Source organism: Hippoglossus stenolepis, chromosome 16 (assembly GCF_022539355.2).
Source record: "Hippoglossus stenolepis isolate QCI-W04-F060 chromosome 16, HSTE1.2, whole genome shotgun sequence".
Lineage (NCBI taxonomy): Eukaryota > Metazoa > Chordata > Actinopteri > Pleuronectiformes > Pleuronectidae > Hippoglossus > Hippoglossus stenolepis.
In genome coordinates, this window is record NC_061498.1 from 18,741,731 (window position 1) to 18,767,299 (window position 25,569).

Genomic DNA, 25,569 nt, shown 5'->3' on the forward strand with positions numbered 1-25,569 from the left:
TACTGCACTTCCTTGGGCTCTTAACAATACACATGCCGAGTGTGAAGCTGATAAGATATGCAAGCCACACACAATCAGACAGACAGACAGACTGGAATTATTAGATACCCTTCATGTTGCAGCTTTTGACAGTGATCGTACAGTTGGAAAAAGCTGAGATGAATCTCTGAATAAACAACACCCAGTGATGTCCTTCGGAAGTAATTACATACTCAAGGGGGTGTGTTAGTAAAATAATTCCTGGAAGATGTAGAATGAATTCTAATTTTGCTCTTGTGCATTTAGTTCAATATCCCGACCTAACATTCCCAGCATCCTTTGAAGCCAGTGTCGCCTGACAGATCACGTCCTCCACGCCACCGTGCTGCAGGTGAACAAAATGCAAGTCAGATCCAAGCAAAACCTGATTGTCTTTGCAGGAACATGGGCTCGAGGGTTTTCTCAAAAGTAGAGCAGTTCCTTTTTTTTCCCTCTGCCTGTCTCCGCCTGTCTTCGCGATGTCCTGAACTCACTTGTCTCTGCCTCCACCGCCGGCTGCTTCTTAAAACCGCTGGCACAGGTACAGTGTGACCTGTCTAGACCGAGGCAGCGAGGTCCCATGTGTGGTTTGGTTTGCGCAAAAATATTACTTTAGGTGAAATTAGGAAAATATAAGTTTGATCCGATGTCAACACAGAGAACACAACAACTGACTGCAGTCGTTTTTCTAAATTATATCAAGAACCTGATCTCTTTCTTTATATCTAAACATAACTTTAAAAACTGTTTATGCTTTAGTATGAGCATGAAATGAAAATATCTCATGTTATTTGCCTGATATGTGTCAAAATATAATATCATAGAATTTTTACATCTAAAGCGCTGTCGTTTCTCTTCCTGTAATGATAATGCTTAATGCTGATAATGCAGAAAGAATATAGATATTGCATATTGGTTGAATCGTGTTCCTCACCGTTCACACAGGGTCGTAGCCTGGGTTTTCTCCAGCTCAGAGAGAAATGGCAGATGACCAGGGAGTTGTGTGTGTCTGTTCCTGGTCACCGTGCAGGATCTACGTGACGTCAGCAGGACAGGCAGGCAGCGCCGGGGCACTTCCTGCTGTGTGGCGGAGGAAGACATATGTCGCAGCAAAGAGCAGGGGCCAGGAGTCACTCTTCATGAAGGGACAGTAATAAGGGAAGGGTGGTGAATGTAGTTCAGTCATGTGAGCAAAGGAAACATAGACCTCTTTCTGTTCCTTCAATGCATTGTTTCATTGTGGCCTCAGTTCTTTCGGGCCAGCTGACTTTAATCCCTTGTTTCCGTTACATTTTCGGACACAGTGCATGTCTATCAACGGACATCACCAACCCAAGTCATTTAAATAACCTTCAGCCATCAAATGAGTGTTTTACAGCAAGTTAAAGGAGACATATTCTGTTCATACTCAGGTTCATAATTATCTCATCCAAGGACATGTTTTCAGCCCTGTCCGTTTGTTGGTGTTTTAAGCAAGATTACATTAAAACAACAGAATCAATTTCCACTAAATTTGTATAACGTTGGTGCTCATCTGGATCAGGGGGCGGTTTCTGGAATTTAGTTTTGAGATGAGAGGTGTTTTTCAACATTTTAACCATTTTCCAACAAAATAATGAATTGACCTGGAGGAAAAAGATTAGGCACATTTGACGGAATCTAAGGGGATTGTTGGGCATTGGTATGTGCTCTACTGGGTGCCATTCTAGTTTTAATTTTGGTTATGAATTGAAAAGGTTTACATGCTCTAATGTTCAGAACACATATACTTTCCTCATAGTGTCCATTGTTGCAGCGCCTCTTTTCAGCCCCTGTCTGAAACACTTGGCTTCAGATCCTGTTTTTTTAATTCCCCCCTCCTGATAAAGCCGAGTCTGCGCTGGTTGGCCAGCTGGCCTGATCTGTTGTGATTGGTCAACAGCTTTCAGAGTGTGTAGGAAATGTCGGCCTCCGCTCTCGCTTTACCTGGCTTTGTTTGGGGGGCGTGCCAGACTAGCTGCTAGGTGTGCATTATAGAAATTGTGGGTTATTGTGATTTTACTTGACATTACAATGAATGCGGCAGTACAGACTGTCTAGTATCAAGGCGTTTCAGGAACTTCGGTGTCCACAGACTTTGGACTTTCTCACTTTGCAGGAGTTTTACATTCCCATAAAGCCTATGAAACGCACTAGACGAAAGAAACACTGACAAAACTCTCCTTAAAGTCTCTTGTTTTTGTATCAGTCCTTTAATTCTAAACAAAAAAAAAAACAGTTGGTTTTCACTGACAACCACAGCTCTCATAGAAACAGCTGTGGTTTAGAGATCACCGCTTTATAGGCTCATCTAACTCAAACTGAGACCAGTTTCACTGCATCTCACAGCTAATCTCAAGGCATTCACACAACCGAACCATTACAGATTTGAAAGCCACACATTTGCCGAGATGTTAAAGGGTTAAAAAGTGAAAGTTGAATGGGAAGACCAATGGAGCACTGCTGCATCTGTATTTGTAAACAGATATGAGTTCTTCTGCATATTTTACCCTTGTGAATCTAATCTCAGCCTTGAGAAGCTAAGCTTTCTGCTCAATGGCTCTAATCTGCTTTGCTACTGTGGACTATTACTGTGAGCCTCTGTGAACAACACTGTGGAAATGCAGCTTATTGACAGCAAGTTGTGGTTGACACCCATACACAAACACAATGTTTATAATCTAAGACATTATCCATAGCATTGAGCAGTATGATCGTATGTACTGTGAGATTACAGAAAATTCAATCTATTCTGTCTTTAATATCTGTGGTTCTACTATGTGAATCGTGAGATTTTGGATTTTAGGTATTTCTGCATTTTTATTTTGGAATACAATCAATTTTCGAAGTGAAAAAACAATTTGGTTAATTTATTCATGAATGTTTTCCCAACTGAATTTTTAGTTTAGTTTTTCTGTCAAGTTAAAGATTTAATATATAACAAGTCTTCATTAAAATGTCTAAAACGACTAGACCTATGTTATATATTTTTGTTGACTTATGTACTTAAATTATCCAAATGTTTCCAACAATGATTAAACCCAAAGAAATCCCAAATGTGATTCAATGGAACATTTCGTTTTAGTCACCTTCTATTGCATCGTATCTTCTTCACCCGTAGCTATGCTAAGTCTCTGCTAAAACATCCGGCGCAAACAACGTATGACAAAGGAAAAACACTCAGCCAGTCGGCTGTTTTGATTGGTTACTCGTAGTGGCTCACAAATATTCACTGCTCTTTGCTGCGTAATGTGTATAAAGCTTATTCGTGTCAGGCAGACATAAAGCTTTTTTGGAATGTTTTTGACTTTTGACTGTAAATTGTGCCAGTTAGCCTGGTGCACAGGGACATGCAGTGTCACATTCAGTGGTTAAAACCACATGCGAAGGTGGTGGTGAGAAGTCCTTAATGACAAAGAGCAGGCTGACCTCCGCTTAACAGTCGGTGGTGTTACATCACACCACACATATTTAATCGTTAAAACCAAGGAGGTGTCTTTCGGATTAAAGCAAGATGATGAAACTACAACGTCACTCGGTAGAGCTCATACATACGCCAAGGCCCAACAGTCCCCTTGAATTCAATTGAGCTGCATCAAATTACACACACTCATTGATATCCGTCCTCTAATAGTCCACAAATCATTCTTTGGGAAATCAGTAAATAAATTAGATTCTATGATCCAACCCCATATTTAATGATTTATCTCTTGTTTCATGTCCCATCCTTCTACAAGTTTAATTGAAAATGCATTTAGAAAATTTTGCGTAACCCTAATGACAAACAGACAAACGTACGGTGGTGAAAACATAGAACTTCATAGTCGAGGTGACTACAGCAAATGTAGTTACCTCAGACTTAGAAATTCTCTAAATAATGTCTGTCATGGTTTCTATAGGCCAACTTTGCACCTGAACAGAAACAACACCCTCAACCAACAACTTATCATGTGAAGAAGACAATAGACAATATTTTTGGATAAATCAGGGAAGAAGTGGGATGCCGGCAAGATGAGACCACAACATTTTGTGGAGGTGTAAACACTTCTATCTGCATCTGCCAAATGAAAATGTGATCACTTCAGGGGGAGAATACATGTTTCCTTCTGCATAAACTGACCACAATGATTTTATTCTTTTCCCCACACCCCTTGCTCACTTCTGTGCACACGGTCAGGGCAGTCGTGACTTTGGGCTTTGAGCTGCTGCTGAGCCTGTGGTAATGCCCCAGGATCATTTGGACTTCGCTATCAGTCTGCTCTCTGCTAATTGAGCTTTTGAGATGGTAGTTAGCAGAAGGCTTTTTCTGATAGAGCCTTGGGCTTGTAAGCATGGCGTACAGAAACACACAGACTTGCACTGGTGGTAATTCTGGATGCTGACCTGTGTCAAATGTCCTCTAGTTTTTATCATATACAGGCAATATTATCCTGTTTTTTATGGTGCTTCCACACTGACTTTAGGTTAGGGTTAATCCTAACCCTGACTCCAACCCTAACCCTAAAAGCGATCACTTTGGATCACAGACTTTCCAAACAATTGCTGGAAGTTGATACAGCATTAAACAATATAAAAAATAAAAATAAGTGGAAGTGGGTTACAGGAGTGCTTTACCTCTGATAATATACTGTTCGAACAGTGGGACGCTCATTTTGCTGGTACTTATACCATCATTGTATTGCAGTAGCAACACTATGCACTTAGTGAAAAAAAAAACTATCAATGTCAAGTATAAGTAGACGCAGTCCATGTGGGTGATGATGACAGGACGTACGTATGTCATACAAAATTCTTTAGTTCAATCCCTAAATTACAATTTGAATCCAAAATTAACTTGATCAAATGTGGACAATGTAACACAGAGCATTGGCTCACACCATGGTCCACACTTTCAGGTGTGAAAACATCCTTATTGACTAAAGGTTTGGGCATTTTAGTCTCATTTTAGAAAGATCTTTGGTCATCATCATCGTCATCATTTTAATCAAACTTATTCACATATTTATCAGTTATTTGATAAACACCACAGGTTGAATCAAGTCAGTTTTCTCACTGTGCTGCACGCTGGCAGGTCTAGTCATGATATGGCGCGAGCAGCAAAGGAAACAGAACAGCTGCATTGAAAGAAAAATAGTCAATAATCCTAACAATGTTATTGGCAAAGTTTTCTTTTTTTTATTTAAACCTAATTTTAACCTTGTCCTTAGCCGTCAGCGAAACTGAATGTTGACATAGTCACAGTGTCTAATGACATTGGCTCCGTCTTAGTCACAGGGGAAAAAGGTCACTGACACACATTATTCATCATAGTTTTCTTAAATGAAACTAACGCTGACTTGCACATAAACATTCTGACACCTTAGCAAATGTCAGGGAACAAACTGCAGATGCCGGAACAGGCAGCAGCAGATTGTACAGGAATAAGGCAATAACACTGACAGATTTGCTGTGGGACCGTGAGGGGGAAAGGAGAAAATGAGCAGATTTATACGATCTTCTCAAACTCCACCGTGACTAACCTGCATAAGATCCCTGCAGCCAGTATGGATGTATGCAGCAAGCCGGCCTCCAGTGCAGTCTAATCCATCTTAGTCCACTGCAGCTCCCTTACAACGAGCAGGAACCAATTCTAAGTAAAGATGTTGACGTCATTTCTATGAATATTGATGAGTAACATATGAAACCAGCCATTTCAAACCTAAATATGTGAGTTTGAGGCTTTTAATGTATGTCAAAAGTAAGTAATGTAAGAGCCACTTCGCTGTTTGGGGACATAAGAAGTCTTACAAAATACAAAAGAAGGAAATATCTTCAAGCACAGACAGTCAGAGGCACAAAGTCAGTGGATTTAACTGTGACGTCAGATATCGTAAGATGCTCATACATCACAAGATGACTTAACTCAAGGACAATGAGGAGAAAGCAAGGCTGAATAGAAATTGTGCCTGTTTCTAGTCTCAGGATGTTTTCTGAGCTCTGAGAGCGCAGTCCTCTCCCTAGAGTGGGTTAGGGTCAGAAGGTTGGGGGGGGGCATAAGCGGTTCAAAACATGATCACCCCCATATTCATAAATATAACTGTATATGTCCACTTCTGAGGCAGAAGTTTTCTTTATTTTTCAGGTGAATGTCATTTATACAAACATGTCACATGATAATCCTCTAAATAAATAATCAACCCAGTTTACACGGCAAAGAATTTGAACTACTTCATACCCTCACTTATGCTAATGAGTGGCCTCAGTTAATTCTCCACCCTGCTGTGTATTTCTATCCTGTTTTGTATTATTTATTTTCTCTTCTATTTTGTCCTCACAGACATATGTGAAGCTTCCTTGGGTCCCGTGAAAGGCGCTATATAAATGCAAGCCATTATTATTATTATTACAAAAGATTCTCAGTTTAATGATGATGTTCAAATATGTGAGTCTGCTAAGGAATCAATAATCCTTGCAGAGTAGCATCAATACATGGCTGTTACATTAATCACGATACTGTACCTTGAAATAATTAAAGTGACGAGACAACAACATGGTTGAGATCATAGACTGTAAATCAAAATGCACGACACATCTCGTGATTGTGATGTGGTGCTGCGGTATCGAGGTCCTGCCGATATATGCCCTCGATCGATCACAAGTCAGTAACAATAACTAATTAAAACCATACTTATCAGAAACATGAACACACATCAGTGTGATAAGACCAATTTAAAAAGACAGAGACCATCATTGAAAAAAATCTATTCAAAATGCACTTTGACGTTTCAGTTTGGTCTATGTCCAATCTGCTAACATGACCTTTACTGCAGCCAGCCACCAGGGGGCGATCGAGATGCTTTGGCGTCACTTTTCTGGAACAATCAAGTCGACTATCTTTATATACAGTGTGTGGTTAAGATTACTGCTGTCCCATGTATAATGTTAGCAGGATTGTTAATATTTGCTTGTATTTCAGTACCTACGTCAAATAAGGTATTGTGTATTGGTGTTGTTTATTGGTGATTTATGTGAGTCACAGGTTTTTTACTTTTTTTCATTTAATCATAATTTTAAATCTCAAATATGATTTAATGTTTGTACAAAATATGGTCCTTTCTGTTCCTAAATTGTCGAATTATGTCCAGAACTATGTTTTTTGAAGAACAGCAGTCAGTTGCTAGGATTCGGATAGAAATCATGGTACTCTTTATGAACTGCAAGTTCAAGCCCATTAATGATTTGTTTTAAGCCAATACTAAGCATTTAGAATGCCAGGTTGTAAATGCTTATTAACATTTACAAAAGTAGATTTAATTTGACCTTTAAAAAAAATCATTTATGACCTATAACAAATATGTCTACAGATGACCTGCAGACATTTGATAATAGCCTATTAAAAAGTAAAAAATAAGAGGCCATTTATCAATATGAAGGGATAATGAAGTTGTTAGTGAGTTGATGTAACATTTTCCATAAGCACCTTTATGATTAGCTAACTTGACCTGAGAGAGACAGGGACTTTGGCTAAATTAACGTACTCAATGTTGAAGAAGGAACCGTTGATTAATGTCACTCTCTCCACCAGAAACTCTCAAAGCATCACCTGTAATTTAGCTGAAATAACAATTGTTTTGTTTTGTGCTTTAAAGCAACACTATGTAACTTTTACTGAGCAATAGCGCCCTCTATAGCCACAGGTCATGGTTAATTTTGTTGGGCTCTGTGCCTGAACGATGAACTGGTTTTCACGTAGAGAACAACAGTCTATCAATGTGTTGTGCGGAGCTCTGACTGTGTAGTCCCACTTGTTGGGTTCTGAAGGTGTCATGTTGCACTAGAACCATTAAACTATTTCATGTAAACAGAGGAGTCACATTCATTCCTGTCTCAAGGTCAATGCATCTGTGGCAGGGACAGATGAAATCCAGAGCAGGCACTGGCCCCAGTGGTTGTGCCATCCCTCTGAATTTGCACGTGTGGATGACACCATGTTTGCGCGGCAAAAGTAAGACACGTGTGTTTAAGTGATGAATGTGTCTGCGGTACCCTGAACGAGCAAAATAAAGCACAACCACACACAGCTCCTGTAAAAGCTGCACTACGGTCCCTAGTGGCTGGGAATCTCACTATTTTGTGTGTGATTTGTGGGTGTGTAAATCATACAGAGGGTCCTCCAGGGAACTCATTGCACATTATACAAATTGGATAAAGACAAGCAAATTTTCCCTATATATCAGGAGCAAATTTCATGCAGTAGGTTAACTGAGGGTAAAGGTCTTCATACTGATGCCATGATTTCCTATCCCTCCAGGGCGAAGGCTCTAACTTCCTGCAGCTGGGCTCCTCCATCGAGCAGCAGGTCAACGGTATGTTCAAGGTGATGGAGGAATACAACTGGGACAGCTTTGTGGTCATAACCAGCCTCTACCCAGGCTACGAAGCCTACGTGGATTACGTCAAGACCTTCAGGGACACCAGCTACTTCATATGGGAACTGCAGGACGTGCTGACCTTCGACATGTCCGCCGACGGCATGAATGACATCCGAGCACTCAGGCTGCTGCAGCAGATCGATGCCCAGGTGTTGTTGGTCTACTGCTCACACGAAGAGGCCCAGTACCTGTTTTCCATGGCAGCCGGGGCTGGACTGGACGGGCCAGGCTACATCTGGATTATCCCCAGCCTGGCCGTGGGAAACCCAGACATCGCCCCACCGGAGAGCTTCCCCGTGGGGCTTATCAGCATCATCACAGACCGCTGGAGAATGAGCCTTAGGAAGAGGGTACGAGACGGGGTGGCCATCGTGGTGAAAGGCGTGCAGAGCTTTCGGAAGCAGAGGGGCTTCATTCCCGAGGGCCACAGTGACTGCCACAACCCTGTCAAGCCATTGCCTGCTAACGACACGCTGTTCAGGTACGCTAACATGTGGGGAACCAGAGGGGGGCTTCATTTCTGACTGTAAAATACAACATCTCTGCTCTCTTACATTATATGAGTAGTCTTTACTTATTTCTCAATATTAAGGTGATTCAAGGGTGGCACAGTGGTGCAGTGGTTAGCACTGTTGCCTCACAGCAAAAGGGTCCTAAAGTTTGAATCCTTGTTTGGCTGGGGTGTGTCTGTGTGGGGGTGCATGTTATCCCTGTGCCTGTGTGGGGTTTCTCCCACAGTCCAAAGACATGCAGTTAGGTTGATTAGAGACTGTTGGTGTGACTTTCAGTGTAATTGGTTGTTCGTATGTTTTATGTTGCCCATACGCTGGCGACCTGTCCAGGGTATAACCTGCCTCACGCCCAATGTCATCAGCTGGTACTGGCTCCAGCTCCCCGCGCAACCCCTCAAACAATAAGCGGCACAGATAATGGAGGGATGGATGGAAGTTGATTCAACTCATGTAATATGAGTGAACTAGTTGCTTTGCCTAAAAGAGGTTTAAACAATGTTCACATGAATAAACTGGACTTGTGTTCCTGTGGTGAATTAGAGCTCAGCTGTGCACATGTGCAGCAGAGCAGTAACCGATCCATGTAGCACTGGTATTGTAGCGTGTTGGGTTTGATGGATGGCACATCCCAGCATTCTCTGAGACAGTGGTACAGATAAGTTGGAAGGATGCATTTTGGCTTCCAGCTATGTGCACAGTTACTAAATACCCAAAACAGATCTTTAGATTAGCTTGTTGCTTCCATTAGAGTTAAACAACATCAATCTCTTAACTAAAGAGCTTTCCTTTAAAAACCTCTTGGGTAACATTGAAAGCAATGGTTACGATGCTATTCTGGACATTTCTAGATTATCAAGGTTTGCAACTTTTATCGTTCAATAATCTCATAAATCAGTTTCCTAATTTCAATTAAAAAACTAAACACAATTATTCACTTAAGTAAGATTAACTTGTTTTGGTTAAACTGTTGAACTTGGAAAGAGAAGAAATAGCCAAATCCACTTCGACCACTTCTTCAAACGTAAAAAAAACAACAGAAAAAAAACAGAAAATGCCTCCATACTGCTCCTGTGGTGTCATCCAAATGTGTTCGTAAATCCTGACATTCAAATTCAATTAAAAACGGCAACATTTACACCATGTTTTGTTCGTTGTTGTCGCCCTACTAGTTACTGCTGCAGTAACTGCAGCTATCACAAGTATCGAGAACTAACGATAGCTGAAATTAGTGCAACAGTAACTTGCTGATCTCGTCTCGTGAATATACAATCTGCTGAATTTATATCGTCAACAATCAAACCAGAAGTAATTGTGTTTCCTCCCTTGCCTATTTTGAGACTGAGCCTTTATTTATTTGTTCCTCTGCCACACTCCATTATTTAAGAATATACTGTGAAGAACATAGTTTCTGTGGGAATCTTTTAAGTATTCACATTTTGTAAATCTCCGTCTTTAAAAGTAATTTCCCACGGTTGATGGCAGATTCATACATTTATAAGCAGAAGGAACAGCACAATGCATCCAAGCATGTTAAAGGAATAAATTGTTCTCTTGGCAAAACACTGCAGTCACATTTAGTAAAATGGCCACCAGGGCCGCTTGAAGACAGTGCTCATAAATGAGAGTGAGTTACGGATATAGGGATATAACTTTTCAGTGGCTGGCTGTTAATGATACTAATGGTAGACATGAGAGATGAACCCTTGTGACTTGATACTGTCTCGTTTGTACTTTACAGTGACTTGTTAGTTGTGTATGATCATAAATAAGACATAATACTTAACATTTAAAATGATCTCCCGAGGATAATAAAAAAAAAACTCAATGCGATCAACTGTTCCTGCAACACTGCAAAAAGAACAACCTTCAAGACTTTATTCTCTCATGTGTAACCATGTCCAAATGAGAAAATAAGCTTTTAAGTCACTGCCCTCTAGCAAAAATATCCACGCAATAGTTTTCTGAAGCGTCATTTCTGGTGAGGTTTAGATGATTAAAACCACTTGGTTATGGGTCAGAAGAAATTAATGATGACTGTAGATCTGTTTTTAGACATGAGCTCAGGGAAATGTCTGGAAATAGGGCCCTGACAGTTTGTCTTTCACAGAGGAAGAATGCAGCAGAGGATTGTGCAGATGAGACAACAACAGGAAAATGTCCGGAGCCAGGGTAAAGCATCCAGGAGGCAGGGCATGTTGTGTGAAATCTACTGCGGTTTTGTCCACAGGACATTGACACTGTGGCCTTTATCACCAAAATCTTTCCAAGTTAATATTGCATATGGCTCCTCTTTTTCATCCTGAAATATTTGAAAGCAACTTGGGTGAACTCCAGTTTCCTCAGTCAAACCCTGACACGTTTTACACCTTAACATGCTCTCAAACCTCCTCACCTCGACTTCTGCCTTTGCGAGGACAGTCACTATTTGTCAATTGTCTGGAAACACCTAGGGTTTGGACAGAGGACCAATTCGGTTGCTTCTGCAGAGGAGTCTCTTTCTCTGTCCTTAGAATTTCAGTTTATGACTGAAGAACAATTGTGTTTTATTGTCAGGGGTCACATTGAGAGATAATCTCTCCCTTCATTCTCTGATATGTCATGATATCATATCATCTCTGACAAAAAGAGGTCAACAGTTGTTTATTTATTCATGACTTCCCATCTGTTTGGTTGTTGTAGAGCACATTTAATGGCGGCTGTCACTCTCCTCTGCCAGGCTGCCATCTCTATCTCTCACCTAGCATCCCCCTGTATCTCTTGGATACTGGGGGCAGAGCTTCTTTTCATTTAAACCGTGTTTTGAGGAGCAACCTGACGCCATCTGCACCACAGGACATGCAGCAAATCTTGTTTTTTATAATTAGAAAAAAAATTTAATCAGCAAAGGGAGGAGTCAGAAAAAAAACTACTCCAGCCAGCGTCAGTTTTTGGCTCATATACTGTAAGCCAAGGTCATTCAGGGAGAGAGAGAGAGAAAGTGTGTTTCGTAATAGATGGTCACCAAGGGGCTGCGAACGGGACACAAGCATCATCCGACACTCCTCCTGCATTATGAAACATCACCCTCTCGCTCTGATGTCAGAAGTAATTTTTCTTTCAGAGTCCGCAGTGCCGTAGGGGACACAACTTTTCCTTTTGTAAACCCAAACTGCTCATGAAAAGGTAGAAGTGGTGAACATTATCTCACGCTTTGATACTGTACACAGCTCCTCTAAGACTCTCTAAACCCAGCAGGCATGATTTGAGCAGCAGCGGCTCTCGTCACGTTAACGTGAAGGTCGGCACCACGGAACAAAGCACTTTCTATTTGCTTTATATTCAGTCGTCAGCCAGATCAAACATTTACACCCCCCTGTCGGTTCTCAGGTTTGTCCTCACTTGATTGGAGGACCCCCCCCCCCCATGCTTTTGATCATGAGTCAGCTCACCTGTTAATGGGATTATCACAGATTACCAGATTAAATAGGTTTTTCACACAGATCAGGCTGAGGGCTATTCTTCTCCCAGCAGGTTTTCCACACCTCTGCTGGAGTGGTGGCTGAGGTGAGAGAGCAGACCTGTGGGTCTAAGATGGAATCAGAGGAGGCAGATGACACTTTCCTACATGGAACAGCAGCTACTGTGCCATGACAAGCGGTGCAGGGTTGAAATGACTAGTTGATTATTCACTTAGTTGGATGACGGAAATAACCTGCAGCTGTTTGGATAATTGATAAATTGTCTCTTTGTGCTTTGATTGGAAAGAAAGAAACACTCCACAATGTCAAGAATTTGCATTTCTTTAACATTTATTAGACCAATGATCTATTAATTGAAATCAATTTAAATGAATTGTTGCAATCCAAACAAAGATAGAGATACTCTATCTTTATATAATAAAGTACATTTATAGTAAGACAACAAATGATAGAAACAGTAAATCAAATCTATGGTTTTCTATCTTTTCATGTGTCTTTACTAAATTATAACTTCTAAAGAAAGAATTATTATTTTTAGCAATTAATCAATAGCGCTAATTATGAATGCAAATTGAATAACAAAAACTTTATAATGATTAATGAAAGATGTTTAACTCAGTAAATTGGTTTCCTATATTTGTGATCCGATTCGAAAAAAAATAATATTTCATATTTCATATCTCATACAATTGAAAAGTATTGGAACATTTTGTTCTTCAAGCAACTTTTCAAGAAGTCTGAATGACACTTTACTGTCCGCTCTGATTTGAAAAGTTCCAGCTGTCAGGATTTGCTGCTTTTCTTTGTCTTTTGTGACACTTTTCTTAATGAATAGCAGTAACATATTTGGGAAATTGTAATGAAATGACAGTGTAAAAAATTTAAATGAATTGAAAGGGTGTAACGATTTTAAAGTAGAGTCTGAAAACCATGAAACAATCGTCCACAATTCGTATCTCGCTGCAGTACGATGCTCTCATTGTTAATGCACACACTCTTCACTTCACAATTAAAGGAGACATTCTTCTCATTTTCAGGTTCATAATTTGAATTTGTGTATTGAAAAGGTTTTCATGCTCTAATGTTCAGAAAACACATCACTTTCCTCATAGTGTCCATTGCTGCAGCTCCTCTTTTCAGCCTCTAACTGAAACACTTGGCTTTGGCTCCTCTCTCTTTAAGCCCCCCCTCCCGATAAAGCCTAGTCTGCTCTGATTGGCCAGCTGGCTCACTGTGTTGTGATTGGTCAGCAGCTTCCAGCGCATGAAGGAAATGTCGGCCTCCACTCTCGCTCGATTTAAATGTAGGGCACGCTATTACACCTTAAATTAGTCTTCAAATGATTTGTGAAACATGACTATTTTGGACAAATCACGACCTGCTATGAAAGTCGCTTTAATTAGATCAGGATGAATATTGGGCTGTGGATTTGGAAAATTGCTAAAACTTTAATGAATACATTATATCCAGCTTAAAGTATTGAGAGCGTATTGAAAGAGAAAGATGATGTTTGTCTTTCTCTTTGTTTCCCTGCAGGCACATGTTGAATGTAACCTGGGAGCACAATGACTTCTCCTTCAACAATAACGGTTACCTGGTGAATCCAGCCATGATCATCATCACTCTGGACAGAGAGCGACAGTGGGATAAGGTAAGTGTCACCCTGTGTCTCACCGCCGTCTTTCTCTAAGTGATCTCATACATCACTTGTCCTCTTTGTAAAGACTAGTCAGTATAGGGCTGCACCGACTAAGAATAAATCATTTTCTGCATTTTCCTTTTATATTTCAGTATTTTGTGAGCATTTAAACATTATCTAGGTAGAGGTCTCATCGGCTTTCCTGCACTGTTCAGTGTTGATCCTGATTGTGCAAATTAATATGTAGAAAATAAAAGTATAATAGTCAAATCAGATTTGGCTTTTCAATAAGAATATTTGACCAACTGCCTGATTTTTGAACGAGGTTTGGTTGGAGAGGGTTCAAGAAGACAGTGGCGTTCATGTGATATGGTTACCAAGCCGAGTTAGCCCTCAGAGCTAATGCATACTAACTAGGACGTATAATAATGCTGCACGCCGTAAATTCATGACTTCTAAGCAGCAGGCAGAAGATGATTTTTTCTCAGACCCTGACGAAGCAGCTGCCTCTGTCTCACACAAGCTGTTTTCAAACGTGCAACCCAGAAAATGTTGGATCTGGATATTCTCTGGACATTGTCTTTCACATATGATGAACACAGCGGGAGATAGTCCAGGTAATTGTCTTTGCAAGTTGACATCTTTCTTGGCGTCTTCTACATGTTTGACTCAGCTTTATCATCCAGAGATATTTGTATTATTAATTGTTTTTTAAGTTTAGCCTCCATTGTGGCTGTCTCACATGGGCTCACATGGACATTTCCCCTACATTTTCACAGGTGGCTGGCAAGTAAAGTTCTGTAAAATGTGCGGAGCAACTGACTCAAATACAATCCCTCCAGATAATTCTAGGAGAACGCCCGGAGTTCAGTGTGTCTCCGACCGCAGCTTCAGTCTCATGGGTCCAGGTCAGTAGCTGCCTGTACCTGTCACTGACGTTAACAACGAGCCAACTGCTGACAAGTGGGATGTTTTGAGAGCAGCATTAAAGCGAGAAGTGACACGCCCGGGGACCAAATGTCCCGAACACTGGCAAGCGGAAAAAAAATCCCTGACCGATGATTTGAATCGTTGTCTTTCAGGGGGCAGTCCTACGAGTAAGAACACCACTGCTACAATGAACCGCTTAATGAAGCGTCGTCTCTTAATCACAGACACACCTCTCTCACGTACTCCTGCCCTCTGTCTCCTTAAAAGAGGTTAAGAGAAAACCCACACTCACTTTAGTCAGGGTACTTTGCTGCAGCGTGCCGCCTCATTGACTTGTTTGGAGATTGAAACATTAATGTTACCACAGGGGGCGGATGTGATGTGGACACCAGACTGGAGGGAGTTCGCTTCCTTTACTGGCTGAGAGGAAGGTGTTTAGTTAAACATCACGCTCAAAGTAAACAGCCGGCCGCCATTTCCAAGCTAATTATGTTATGCTGATGTTTTGGGTGCTTCCTATTAATTTCCAATTTGTTATCAGGGCTATGAGTTAATGGGGAGCTGTGATGGTAAAAGAGGCAAACAAACAATTTAAACGTGAAAGCAGGCAGCAGCCATTTTGTTTGTGAATCTATAACAGAGCCTGGTCCAATTAAACACTTATTCATTTAAACAGAAATGACTTTGCTGTATTTATATCCAGTCAATGTTATGTAACTGTAATTAGTAATATAGGCTGGCCAGTGAAATATTAATTTATTTTGAATCAGACATTAGCATTTGATTACAGCTGTGCAGAAAAGAAATACAACGGGACATTAAATTGTAATGTGATTGATATAAATAGTTTAGATTGAATAAAGAATGAAATTCTGAGAATTTAGAATGACAGCTGTTAAGCATATTGAACATAGTGTCCCCACAGTTGTGATTGATATTAAAATCTAGTTTTGGGAATGAAGTTAAATTGTGTTTAATGAGTCCGTTTCTTGTTTACACCAGACAGTCGGAGCATGCTCATGCCACTCACTCAGCTGTCTCAACAGCTGTTACCGTTTTAGCTTCACTTTGCAGAGAGCTGTGATCATTCAGAATTTCCTTTTAGCACACACACCAAGACAAAGGTTTTAAATATCATAGACTGTAAATAAAGATGCGATCATCTTGCACTTTTGACATCATTTGGAGCCAGAGTGTGTGTAGCAGTGATCTGAGGATGGAGCTGTGTTATCAAATCCCGCCAATACACCCACTCAACCATTCATGAGGTCAGTCTTAGCTGTCAATCATGACGTTTCAATACATTCTTATACCAAATGACTAATTCAAATCAAACTGATCAGAAACTCTAAAACTTGTACATACATCAGTGTGATAAGAACTGCCCTGAACTGCAGCGACGTTGAATTAACCTAACATGACAGACACAGATATTCAATGTGTACTCTGATATATTTTTGAGCTTTAAAAATACTATAACTATAACTTTTGGAACTGTCTTGTTGTCCAACTTAAAAAAACAGACATATTCAGAGGGTTCTAAAAATATCCTCTTCACTGTGCTATAAAAGAGAATTTGGCCTGACTCCTCCGATTTAATGAAGTGACTCTAAAAAGACTTAAATCGCATTAACATGCATTGGATGTGTCACTGTCCTCTGTGTCCATCAGATTTACTTATTTAGACTAATCAGTTTGGCTTCCTTTATGTTCGAAAAGAGATCCTTCCGTTGTAAATTATGTAACTGGCGCTGCCCACATACTTCCATGCGTCCTTTATGTTAGCATGGTTGTTGAGCAACACATCCACTAGAGGGCAGAGTTGAGAGTTCCTGACAGCATCAAGCATGATGGTACGTAGGTTCTTAACGCAAAGTCTCTCCTCAAAACATTTTGCCATTGTTAAAATGTCTTCCTCGTGTCCTTTGATCGTCTTGCTTGGACTATTGGCTTCACTGCCCCCTTACGATTTTTGGTGGTACTGCTCCGTTTCATCTGTTTCATCCATATCTGTTAGCCTTCAGAAGTTGTTCTAAAATATGGCTGAAATTAACGCAGAGCACGGACAGAAGGCTCCGTCTGTTTCCGTGTGTCTTACGTTAGGTATAAATTTGCCTTTTATGTGTTATGCTTATATTCAAACACTCAAATAAACAGAGAAAACTTAATTTACGTTTAAAGTTGAATGTAATTATTTTCCTCCAATTCCCCCCTTATATCATTTTCCACCATATTGACCTTTATATAAACCTATTGTGAGAGGAAATAATGTTTTTTTCACTTCCTCAGAGCACAATAACGAGCTCACTCCACAAAAAAATTCAGCTATGAAGTGTGAAGTGTGTTTGAGTTTCTGTCGCCTCTGGCTTCTCTTTGAGAGCTGGAAATCAATTCCACTTTTTGAATGCCTCTTCTTATTGTACACATCACAGGGCAGCTAGTCCGTCACGTTCATACATCACCAATGTATTACCAGCCTGTATATACTGATACCTCACATTACACTCTGTATTTATTCACCTTAAATTACATTCCTCATATCACACAAAGCTGCTGTACTGTAATTTGCTCCTTCCCAAAAGTCAATGTTCTGCCGCTTGTCCGACTTCCTCCCGGTTCTAAAAGTCAAGGTAGCTTGGGACAATGGAGGGAGACCATGACAGAAGAGAGTGGCAACAGAGACGAGCAGCCCCGGAGGAGGAAAGGAAATGTTCCTGTCATGGCTGTTATCAGGCAGGGTGATATACGACAATGAAAAGCCACTGCATATCTGCAACGAGCACGAACCCTGAAATTAAAGTCACCTCGGCTGAAAAAATACTTTTTAACCTGGAAAAAAAAATCACCTAAATAAGGTATTCTCTCAGTAGCATTTCTTTTACCTTAAAATAGTGCTGATTAAAATAAGGACTAACTAACATCCGAGAGCAATGTTTGAATTAGCTCTACAATAAGGCTTTCCTCCTCCTGTCAATCAGAAATCAATATTACCACGTTCTAAAAATGCTCAATAAAACTATAGGTTTTATATGAATATGAATGACATGACCGCTTCCCTAAAACTCTTGTCGCCCCCTGGTGACTGGCTGCAGTATAGGTCATAAATCCTGCCTCCTCCATGTTGGCAGGTGGGACATGGACGAAACAAAAAAAACCTAGCACAGAATATTTCTCAAATGTGCTTTCGACATTTTTGTTAGTTCTTATGATATTGATGTTTGTTCAAGAGTGTGTTACAGACCAGATTGGTTTTAATTAGTTATTTGAGGATATAAAAAAGGATGAGATGTCATGATTGACAGCATAGACATGAGCAGTAACTTCTTATTCATAATTAGAATATTCATTTGAACTGTTACATCCCGTTCAGAAAGCACATCTGACCATCTTCAGTAGTGAACTTGTGATCCAACAGAGGGTTCTTACTATCAGCGTGACCTATTACGTTTCCTTTTTTGATCTTTCAGTAAGTCTGTTATGTTGTTTTGCTACGAAAATTGAGGAAGCTAGTAAGCAAAGTCATCCTGAGAGGATAATCATGACACTAAAGCATCTGAGAAGCAGCCTGTTGAAGTGCTTTGTGTTCTTTTGACAACAAAACTGCGAGTTTACCGGTTTACTTTCCACCGAGGTGTGGCAGGGGGAATTTGGATACATTCGACTGAATTGTGTTCATGTCAGACTAGTTCGAACTTTATTTTTTGAAAAGAGTTAAAGCCCTAGCTACTGATTGGTCAAGTCTGAGTATCTGCTAGACTTGGCTACCGCAGCTCCATCCCCTGAACTTTGCTGCACAGATTGGCTCCAAATTACATCATTGTCACAAGATGGCAGCGTTCGTAAGCACTCAGCATTTTGGCTTCATTTCTGGATAATGGAAGAAAGTGGAGATGTGTCTTCCATCTTTATTTCAGTCTATGTACACAGAAAAACTAAAAGGGGTTTGTTGTGTTTTTTCAAAGACGAATGAATGATGATGATCTTCACTGTCTGAGCAGCCACAGGGATATGATGTATTTTTTAATCTTAGTTTATTTTCCCGAAATTTGAGATTGTGATTGACTTGGCAAAATGCCCACAGGGTAAACAGCAGAACGGATCAATATGACTGACAGGAGAGAGGAATAACTGACAGGAACAGTGAGAATCAGGATATTTGCTCCCCCACACACACACACACACACACACACACACACACACACACACACACACACACACCTGCACTTTCAGTTACTTCATTGCATGGTGACAAGCTGTACTGACGGATGTGATCAGACAGGATTGTCCCTCTTCTTGCATGAACGGCAGAGATTATGTGGAAAATGAAACATTTTGTCCACACTGTGTTTTTTTAAGCTCTCCAGAATGTTAATAAAATTTGGAGCATCACAGGCGAGCGTCAAATAAACAGACTTTGAAATTCAATTGCATTCAAATGTTGCTCCACTGTCAAGAGTAAATTATAAGTGGAATTGATCCATCTAAAGAAAATATGATCAAGATGTAAAAACTTCCCTTCTCATCTCTTTCTCTCGCCCTGTTACCATGACACATCCATCCCCATGTGGCTAAGAAAACCACTTCCTGTTGAGCCTATAGATCATTTTATATCTTAACTGATACAAGGTTATTGATTTTGGGAAAAAGCTATACTTCTACGGATGATATTTACACCGATTTATTGTATCACAGGTTACATGGAATAACTTACAGCAGGACTGAATTTATAGTTTATTGATTCACAAATCATTTTGGCATTCAAATACAAAAAAATCCTATTTGCTACAGGTTTTATTATTATGCCTCCACGCCTGTGACAGCCAGTGGCTGGAGGCATTATTGTTTTCTGGTTGGCCGACTAACCCATTCTTGTGAACACTATGTCTAAAGAATGCCTTAAGGGAATTTCTTCATATTTGGTGCAAACGTTCACTTTGACTCACGGATGAACTGATTTTATTTAGGTGGTTGAAGGTCAAAGGTCAAGGTCACTAATCTCCTGATATTAGAATGCAAGGCTGCATATAAGAACGTGAATGTCCAAGTCAGTTACTATCAACATGTTCTGGAACTTTTCCTGGCCAGGCAAATGTCACTGCGAGAGAGTGGGCACACTGATGATGATTCAGATTTTCCTGCTGTTGTGAATGTGTCAGACTAGAGAATTTCCTCCTGCACTCCTCAAATGTGACTAATTTTGAAAAATGTCTGGTTACAACTGTGTTTTCAAGTCTGAAAATGGCTTTAGACTTGCAGATTAACTAATTAGATTTGGGTGGTCAAAGGTCAAAGTCACTTTGGCAACATGTTTTTGCCTGACATGTCAAGTCTGCCTTTCGACTTTTATCTTAAGTTGTCACATGGATTCAAAGATGAACTCATTAGATTTCAGTGGTCAGAGGTCAAAGGTCACATTGCCCTAATGATTCTGGAAAAGAAAATATGTGTGTAGACTGAAACAGTACTGGTTGGAGGAGGCCCACAGCCACAGGACAGTAATAAGTGGAAATCCCTGTCCCCATTCAATGTACTTCAAGAGGCTATTTTCATGGTTTTGCCTCTTTAAGGCAAATTTTATTATTATATTATACACAATTATATTTTTTCCATCCACGTGGCAACGGTTTGGAAGTTACTCTTTCCTTCCCAAGTTAATAATGAAACAGCTTTTCCCACTTTGTTGTGACCTTCAGAGGCCCCAACCTCAACCCCTGTCCAACACCTTTGGGCTGAACGTCAGGTGTGAACTAGACAGAACATCAGTTGCCTCACTAATGTTTTTTGTGGCTAGATGGGAGCAAATCCCTACAGCCAGGTTTCAAAACCTTGTGAAAACGCTGAAACCAAAAGAATGGAGATTTGAATGCTCATGGTTTTGAATTAACATGTTCCACAATGTATTGTTATTAGCATCAGCCCCCAAAATCCATACCGATGAGGCTCTCGTGAAACTGAATTATAGAAGCCAAAGCAGCATTTAATAGCCCCATTTGATTCAGCATTAAGTAAATAATCAGTGGAATGTGTCATTGTTTTGTTTTAAATGGGATCCGATTGGTCCTCTGTGACCTTCATTCCTTCATTTCACAGCCTGATTTACACAGTTTAGAGTTAGACGGGCAAATTTGCTGAACGTGGCACTAAACAGGTCATGGCTCCTTCAAATCAGTCAGCTTGAAATGTTAAATCCAGATCTTGATTATGTATTCAGCTTGCTTGAACGCTCATTTCCCCACAACATCCAATTAAAATTAGTCGACTGGCAATATAGCAGAGGGTGGAATTGCATTAGATGTATAATTGCACTCTCTACCTCCCCGGTGAACCAAAAATCTATTTCCTATAACTGTCTATGAACTAAAACTCGCTGCTCCACGTCCAGACAGACAAATCTAAGATGTGCGATATCAGTGTGAGGGTTGATGATAAGACTGGAGGCGGCAATAGATATGGTTATGTTCAGTGGTTTCATAAGATATATGAGAAGAGAAGGTTTATTTTTCCATGGTTTCTCACCTTTATTCATTTATATCTGTGGCAGGTTTTAAGTTTCTTCTGTTGTATATTTATGTAGCCCTGTCAGAAGAATCTGTGTTTTCCTGCGTTCTATTTATGTACCTCGTCAGCACAACCATCTGGAGTTTGGCTAAGATTTTTCAACTGGCTCACGTCGATCCCCCCACCCCCTCTATTTTGACTCCTTCAGGTGGGGGCCTACGAGATGGGCATCCTGCAGATGCGATACCCCGTGTGGCCGCGGTTTGGCTCCTACCTGGAGCCAGTGTCGGATTACAGGCACCTGACGGTGGCCACGCTGGAGGAACGGCCCTTCGTCATTGTGGAGGCAGTGGACCCTTCGACTGGTACATGTGTGAGCAACACTGTGCCCTGCCGACGGCAGTCCAACAAAACGGAGACGTAAGTGATGCTGCCCCTCAACAACACTGACGCCAACATAACAACAAAGATATACACACACACTTAAAGGATCAGTTCACCTAAATTTAGTATTGGTCGACGGCATGACATCTGAACTGAATACTTTTCTTTCCTTTATCAAATCGGATTTCAACATTTGGGAGACAAAAATAAACTAAAAGGTTTAAACTAGTGGGCGACCAACTAGTTGAATGGTTACAGCTTGCTCACATGGTCATACATGCCCTAAGCAGCAGGTCCTCTGTTGTGGATCATTTCCTGTCTCTCTACACTGTTCATTCAAAAGGCCAATAATATGATATAATATGATGATATTAATTGGTCAGGCACTCATGGTTTCTTGGTGGACACCTTCTACTTTCTTATATTTTTTATTATCTTTACTTTCATGAACTACTTTTCTATAAACACACATCAGGTAAAAAAAAAAATCTGTAATGCAGCGGTTGTTTCTTACCATTGTGGAGAAGAGGGAGCAGAGCCGGAAGGAAAATCTCTCCATTTACCATCGAGCTGCATTTCCAACCCTCACAGCACAGCAGTGGCCCCAGGCCATGCTCTTTTAATGGCTCATGTTTTACCTAAAACCTCATGTTTGAACGTCTGGGATTTGAAAACATCGGACTGCTGCACAGTTAGAGAAAGCAAAGTTGGCATCTTGGTTACAGAACCATAAAAGTGTCTCTCCTGACAGGCTGCTGAAAGCAATGTCAGCTGGCACTGAGCTAAATGGTAAATGGTCGGTATTTTACAGCGCTTTACAGTACACATTCACCCACTCACATTCATACAGTGAATGGCTCTGATGAAGCATGACAAATTTGGGGCCGATTGGACAATGCACAGTGGAGTTACAACAACTTAATTTTCACGCTGAAAAGTAGGTGGCACTAAGTTAATATTGAAATGTGGAGCTGTTTAGGCTGGGACTCTGATCATAGGTGACAATTTAGGTGCTGATAGGACAATGCACAGTGGAATTATGATAATATTGTCTCCTTGAAAGATCAACCTTTGCCGCACATCAATGTTTACACGGTTTGAGGAAATGTCACAGTTCTGACCATGGTCGTATGACTTGTCTAAGCTCATTTGAGCTGTATATTGCAAACCAGCCAGGAGCAGAGCATCAAAGTATAAAACATGTCACTTCCTGTCGCCAGCAGGTGGCTCTGTGATGATGATTCCTTATTGACATATGGATCTGATCAAGCCGGGACTGCGATCGTGTGAAAGAGGTTTGAGGCTGATTGGATAATGCACAGAGGAGTTATAACATATCCCTCTGTTTTGGCGAATCATCAAACTTTGACACTTTGTAAGTCGCTTTGGATAAAAGCATCTGCCGAATGACATGTAATGATGAAAGCTTTAGTAGGAGTTCGTTCAAATATAACATGTGTAATTGGTCAAAATTGGCCTCTTAATTCAAAATGGCCGACTTCTTGTTTGGTCTAGCACAGTGGTCGCCAACCCGTCGATAGCGATTTACCAGTCGATCTCGCAGTCTTCACTGTCGATCCCCGAACTCTCTGGACTCACTGGCTGCGGTTTTGCTGCAGATCAGCTGTGTGTCGGTTGTTTACACGGCAGCGTGTCCGCTGCTGGCGGCGGAGCTGCTGGTTTATCTACTGCATTGCCTTCAAGACAAGTCGGTTTATGTACTAAAGTAAATACTAGTATACTAAGGAAAGAAGACGCACATCTTTCGGTCTGTCGATAATAATCAAAGCCCCGTTAGAACCTTAGAACAGATGAATGGATTCAGAAAGTGAAACGCTGGAGTGCTTTTACTTTGAAACGGGTTCGGGAAGTGTTGTAAATACGTTTGTTTCATAGACAGATAAACATTGTGTTTTACAGAAGAATAAACAGAAGAAAAGATCTTTTAATGTTTATCTGTTGAAATTATGTTACAAACATAAGTGGTTGCGAATTTTCTGTAGGCGTTTCAAAATAAAAGCACCCCAGCGTTTCTGTTGATGGAATCCATTCTTTTGTTTAACTAGGAGATTTTATTGTGAAATATTTGCAGGAGCAGAATATGCACGGCTTCAAACTGTATAGTATTTGTATTTATTTTCACACAAGGAAATAGTCACATTTATGGCCATATTCAAGTCAAAGACCATGTAAAAAAACATTGTGCTGCAGTGTTGAACTGAAGCTAAATATTGTGCACTGAACAGATGCTGTAAATATGAATGGATATTAATGTGAATATTGTTCATTGAATAGATAAAGTTGCATAACTGCCTTCCTCTGTGTATATTTATGCTCGTACATTCAGCATTTAACAGAAAATGCAAAAAAAAAAATATATGACCCTCCTAAATGGGTTCCTTGGAAGATAACAGGGGGGTAGATCTCAGTTTGTGTTTGGATTTAAAAAGTGATCTTGGGCTCGAAAAGGTTGGAGACCACTGCTTTAAATGGTAATTAACCCTTCAGTAGAAGGAAGACATTGGGCTTCATTCACTAAAATGTGCGCAGAAATGTTCTTCCTCTCCGTGGAAAATAAGTGCCTGGGCAATACCACCTTCCTTACTCGTGCGCAGCATTAATGTTGTTAACGTGCATCACCACATCTGTGGCAACCAAGCATGACGTCACCCATTGGTTTGTGAATTGCTGTTTTGAAGGTTTTAAAAGGGAGGAGCTGGGTCTGACCTCTCAACTCGAGTGTAAACACGCCCACCTACACCAGCTACTGACCACAGCTCCCGACTGTGCTGAGAACTAGCTGCTAACACAGTTAGGCCTAATCCCATTTCACCCCTTGGCCCTACCCCTACCCCTACCCCTTGTTTTCGAGGGTTATCTTGCCCCTTGAAACAGAGTCACAAGGGGGTAGTGGTTTAAATCTTCCCCTATGAATTGGGACAGCCCTTCAAGAAGCCGGGGGACATGAAATAATGTGAAAATACGGGACTATTATGCAAAAAAAAAGAAAATGCCAACACTAGTATGCTAACGCTAGCATGGTCACGATCTTTTGTTTCAAGGTTGTTGTGAAACAAGTGACCATAATACATTGAAATGATATTAAACTAAGATATTACAATCATTATCGTAAGTTTTAAATCCTTATTAATGGAGAAAATACTACATTTGTGGGTCTCTCTCTCAACTTGACTGTGATTCGCAAGGCATTCTGGGTACCCCTCCATTTGAAGTGAGGTCTGAAAAACCTCTGTTTGGAGGGGTATAAAGCCCTAGCCCTCGGTCCTACCCCTCCATCCCAACAGGTATTGGGACAGCCTGTTGGCTGGAGAAGGGCTAAGGGGTAGGGCCAAGGGGTGAAATGGGATTGGGCCTTAGCTTCCATAGTCTGAGGTAAAGTCCATGTTTGATAATGTGAAAAGGCAGTGGTGCACATGTCCACATATTTCAGAGTTGTAGCTGAAGTTAATGTGTGAGCTAATGTTAAATAGTGTTGTGTAAAATATTTTTAACACATACCACTGTGGCGGGAAGCTGAAGAGACGTCAGAACAGATGTGAGCTGCTACATGAGCTGTGATGACTAATGGCTCCTGGACTGTTTGCATATTTTTCTCCATCACCATCATTACAGTCTAACTACACACTGTTAAACATTTTAAATGTATGAGCAGCTTGTGTTCCTCCAGGCTTTGGACTTTA

General features: G+C 40.6%; 1 protein-coding gene across 1 annotated transcript in view; it reads left to right on the plus strand.

The window, feature by feature from the left end:
• Positions 1 to 25,569, plus strand: part of grin2ca (glutamate receptor, ionotropic, N-methyl D-aspartate 2Ca) — a 73,832-nt gene that overhangs the window by 24,867 nt on the left and 23,396 nt on the right. The window contains exons 3-5 of the mRNA XM_035179660.2: positions 8,327 to 8,928; positions 13,954 to 14,068; positions 21,693 to 21,904. Coding sequence (XP_035035551.1) covers positions 8,327 to 8,928; positions 13,954 to 14,068; positions 21,693 to 21,904 — 929 coding nt within the window. The remainder of the gene's footprint in view (positions 1 to 8,326; positions 8,929 to 13,953; positions 14,069 to 21,692; positions 21,905 to 25,569) is intronic.